Consider the following 3,682-nt stretch of genomic DNA (forward strand, 5'->3'; position numbering starts at 1 on the left):
ACTATCACAATATCTCTCCTTGCCTCTCAACATGCAGGTATGACTTCATAATTAACTCCATCTCACATATTTTGTTGCTTTAGTTATCACCTCAAATACCATCTTGTCTCAATTCAAAGGCATATACCATAGTCTTTATATCCATCTCACATGTGGTATTGCTGTTGTTATCACAACAATCATCATATACCCTCAACTCAAAGGTTTACGTTCATCGTTACTGTTATCAGCTGCCAGACTGCGACCCGCACAGTGAGGATTACGCCAGCCTGAATTTCCAATACAAGGCTTCTCAGGTACGGATTCTAGGAAATTATGTACGGTTTGTCATGCAATTTATACATTTTCCCTTATTTCTGTGCGCTCAGCTACAGTGTGTGTTTGCATATGTAGTTTCCTGCAAGCCCTATATGTAGTGATGAACGTTCCATGCGGTCTTCTGTTGTATAGGTACACTTCCCTGTTCGTTGTACACAGTCGTACATTGAGTACACCAGTGTTCAGTTGTTTATAATCGGATGCAAGTGTCCAATTGTTTACAATCGGGTGCAAATGCCCAGTCGTTTACAATCGGGTGCAAATGCCCAGTCGTTTACAATCGGGTGCAAATGCCCAGTCGTTTACAATCGGGTGCAAGTGTCCAGTTTTTTTTCAATCGGGTGCAAGTGTCCAGTTGTTTATAATCGGGTGCCAGTGCCCAGTCGTTTACAATCGGGTGCAAGTGCACAGTCGTTTACAATCGGGTGCAAGTGCCCAGTCGTTTACAACGGGTGCATGTGCCCAGCGTTTACAATTGGGTGCAAATGTCCAGTTGTTGACAATCGGTACATGTGTATCCCTGAGGATCTCATTTGCGTTTCTCTTGTTCTTGCCTACGTGGCGCACAGTACTATGTGATAGTATTCTTAACCACACCTATTTCCGAATGTGTTAGCCAGACACGAGGCGTACATTTTATATGCATACGTTTTTGTCCGCACGCGCGGTACGTATGCCTAGAGTTCTGTACAAAAAGCTGGAGTTAATACGTTTTCCTACAATCTTGTACGTTTTCCAAATGAAGTGAGCGCGTGCGTCTATATATGTACACGTGTGTCTCTACGACGAGATGCAGGTCTTTGCGGATTAGTCTGCTCAGGAACCGATGTCGAAGTGGAGTGTCGGCTGGTCATAAGCATGTAGCAACATGCGTATGTGAATATAAGGAGCACATACTTGTTCTAATAGAATAAGTACACACTTTTGTCTATTTAATAAGTACATACGCATCCTACTAGAATGAGAAGTACATATTGTTCTCAATATATTGAGTACATACTTATATCAGTATAATGTGGGTTCAGTGCAGCTTATTTGGAAAGTGCTTTTGCTTTTACAAGGTCACACTTCATCGCATATAGCCCCAATCTCGATTCCGAGATGGTATGTACTCCCTGCAGTATATTTATAGCCCATAATGTACGACCTTCCATCTATTATTCTATGTCCTACGTACACCGCATGCATTCTCGCCTGCTCGTTACAATGCACAATCCAGCTAGACATTATCCATACATACGACACAAACCTGACCACTCACTAGTGTCACAATACTCACGCTGCCACTCTATTCTAAACAGTATGACTTGCTCGCGGATCTGGCCAAGACCAACCTGCACGACTCACTATCAACCATTGTGGAGGGGATGGACAGGTCACTGGGCCAAAAGACTAAGTGAATAGTACATCCAAATCACCAACCCAAACCAATCCACAGTCATACTGGATGCGTCGGCTGCCTTGACATTCCTGACAGCAGGTTGCTCATACTAGCGGGTATGGCAACTATATATATGTTATTAACTGTATGGATGTGCATACGGCAAGCATGCTCCCGTCACCAGCAATGTAGCACTTTAACGGATCGTTCCAGTATAGGTCCTTACCTTAGTGGTGCTGCAACGCCATGAGGAATGGCGAAGGCCAGGAACAGTGGCGGATGACCTTTTTTTAACCATGTTGCAGACCGCTGCCGCGCATTGGGATTGTAAGTGCGGCTGAATCATCCGGACCTTTACGAGTGTGTTGTTATAGCGGGTGCATACCCAACACGCCCTACATACATACAAACTTAGTGCACCGTCCATGCTTCTATCATTGTTCTCAGTGCCCGGTACGCAGAACTCCTACAGCAAACACTACAACGCCGTCGCCTCAGACAGTGGTCTGTGTCTGGCAGCGTTGTCTGGAATAACGTTGTCACATGTGCGTAGTATTTTGCACGAGTGATAAGTTCGGGTCCATGTGGGCAAGAACCAATTGCCAGAGCAACTAGCCGGGTATTACAACTACAGACAGTACGACATCTCAGAGTTAGTGTGTGGTATAATGCCGTAACTCAAACTTGAGGCTCTGGCAAGGAATACCTATTTGTCAGGACAGCGGGTTACGCAATATTTTAAATATAGCCAATGTTTCTACTTGATGGGACCAGTGTCTAGTATGTTGTAGATACGAGAACTTGGGGAACAATTAAGCAATAATTGGATGCCAGAGGAACAATCGACGTGGTGTATGTGCAGGTCAATCCACTGTTCGATGGCACCAATGCGGAGTATATTGCTGTCATTATAACTTGGGGACCAAGTTTGCAATGCGAAAGTATCAAGCTATATAGCGAAAGCACGAGCGACTCGACACAGTGAATCTCTAGGCCTTGCGGAAGTTTGAAGCCAGGCCAGACCGACTGATGTGTATGACCATTTCTGAGATGGGGTATTCACTGAGCACAATTCCCTCTGACGAACTTTTATACACCGATGTGTATTGATATTGATATTAAATATATATGTGTATATACACATCCGTAAGTTATACATTTGCGATTATATATTGAAGCGACCGTGATTTAACACTCCAATATAAGTCAGTGTTAATCTCTGACAATGTTTCGCATGCGAAAGGCAAGACACTATCTCTAATAGTAGGGTTTAGTCTATTCGACCTATCTTAAGGTCCGATTTGTCTCCCTTGGGAAATTAAAAAAAAGGATTTCCCTTCGAGCCAAATCTGATTGTTTAACTCTTGCAAATCAACTTCCAAAAAGCCACAAACGTGTTATCAATTTTAACTAAATGCCTTAGCAGGTGAAAACTCTTCGGATGACTACAGCCTTATGCTGCAATTCTCTATTGATGTGTATCATTTATATCTGTGACAACTTCTGACACCTACCGCTAGATATCACATCCGCTTTAGGCTTGTAGATGCAGTTCTTTATTGTCTGAGGTGGGGATCTTTGTAATATTATATGGCATATATATATAATCATAGCCTTTCCAGCGACGAGTTTCGTTCGACGCCAACTTGCACGCTAAGCAATAAATACGCACCATCTGGATATCCCATTCACACGGAATTCGTAAATACTCGGATATATGTTCTGCTGTACTTTGTCCCAATGTTCACACTACAACTGACGCCAATGATGAATTTGATCAACCACAAGAATCTTAATGAACGGTTGATCACTCTTGTTCGCCAGGGTAGCCGTAGCCCGTAGGGCGTAGGCTCGTAGCAGTATGAAGGTGTTGTTCGATTGGAGCTTTGTACATATATACTGAAAGTCTGAGAATAAATATATAATATGTATTCAGTCAGACTCGAGAGTCGAGAGTCGAGAGGCTGAGACTCCCCCGAGGGC

The 3,682-nt window shown here is 43.4% G+C and overlaps 1 protein-coding gene across 1 annotated transcript in view; it reads left to right on the forward strand.

The window, feature by feature from the left end:
• SARC_12466 (hypothetical protein) overlaps positions 1-3,005 on the forward strand; it is a gene marked incomplete at its 5' end in the record, with an annotated part of 4,034 nt that extends 1,029 nt beyond the window's left edge. Inside the window, 2 exons of the mRNA XM_014293425.1 lie at positions 231-296; positions 1,620-3,005. Of these exons, the coding sequence (XP_014148900.1) occupies positions 231-296; positions 1,620-1,718 (165 nt within the window). The remainder of the gene's footprint in view (positions 1-230; positions 297-1,619) is intronic.
• Positions 3,006-3,682: the final 677 nt, after the last annotated feature.

Source organism: Sphaeroforma arctica, assembly GCF_001186125.1.
Source record: "Sphaeroforma arctica JP610 unplaced genomic scaffold supercont1.2324, whole genome shotgun sequence".
NCBI lineage: Eukaryota > Ichthyosporea > Ichthyophonida > Sphaeroforma > Sphaeroforma arctica.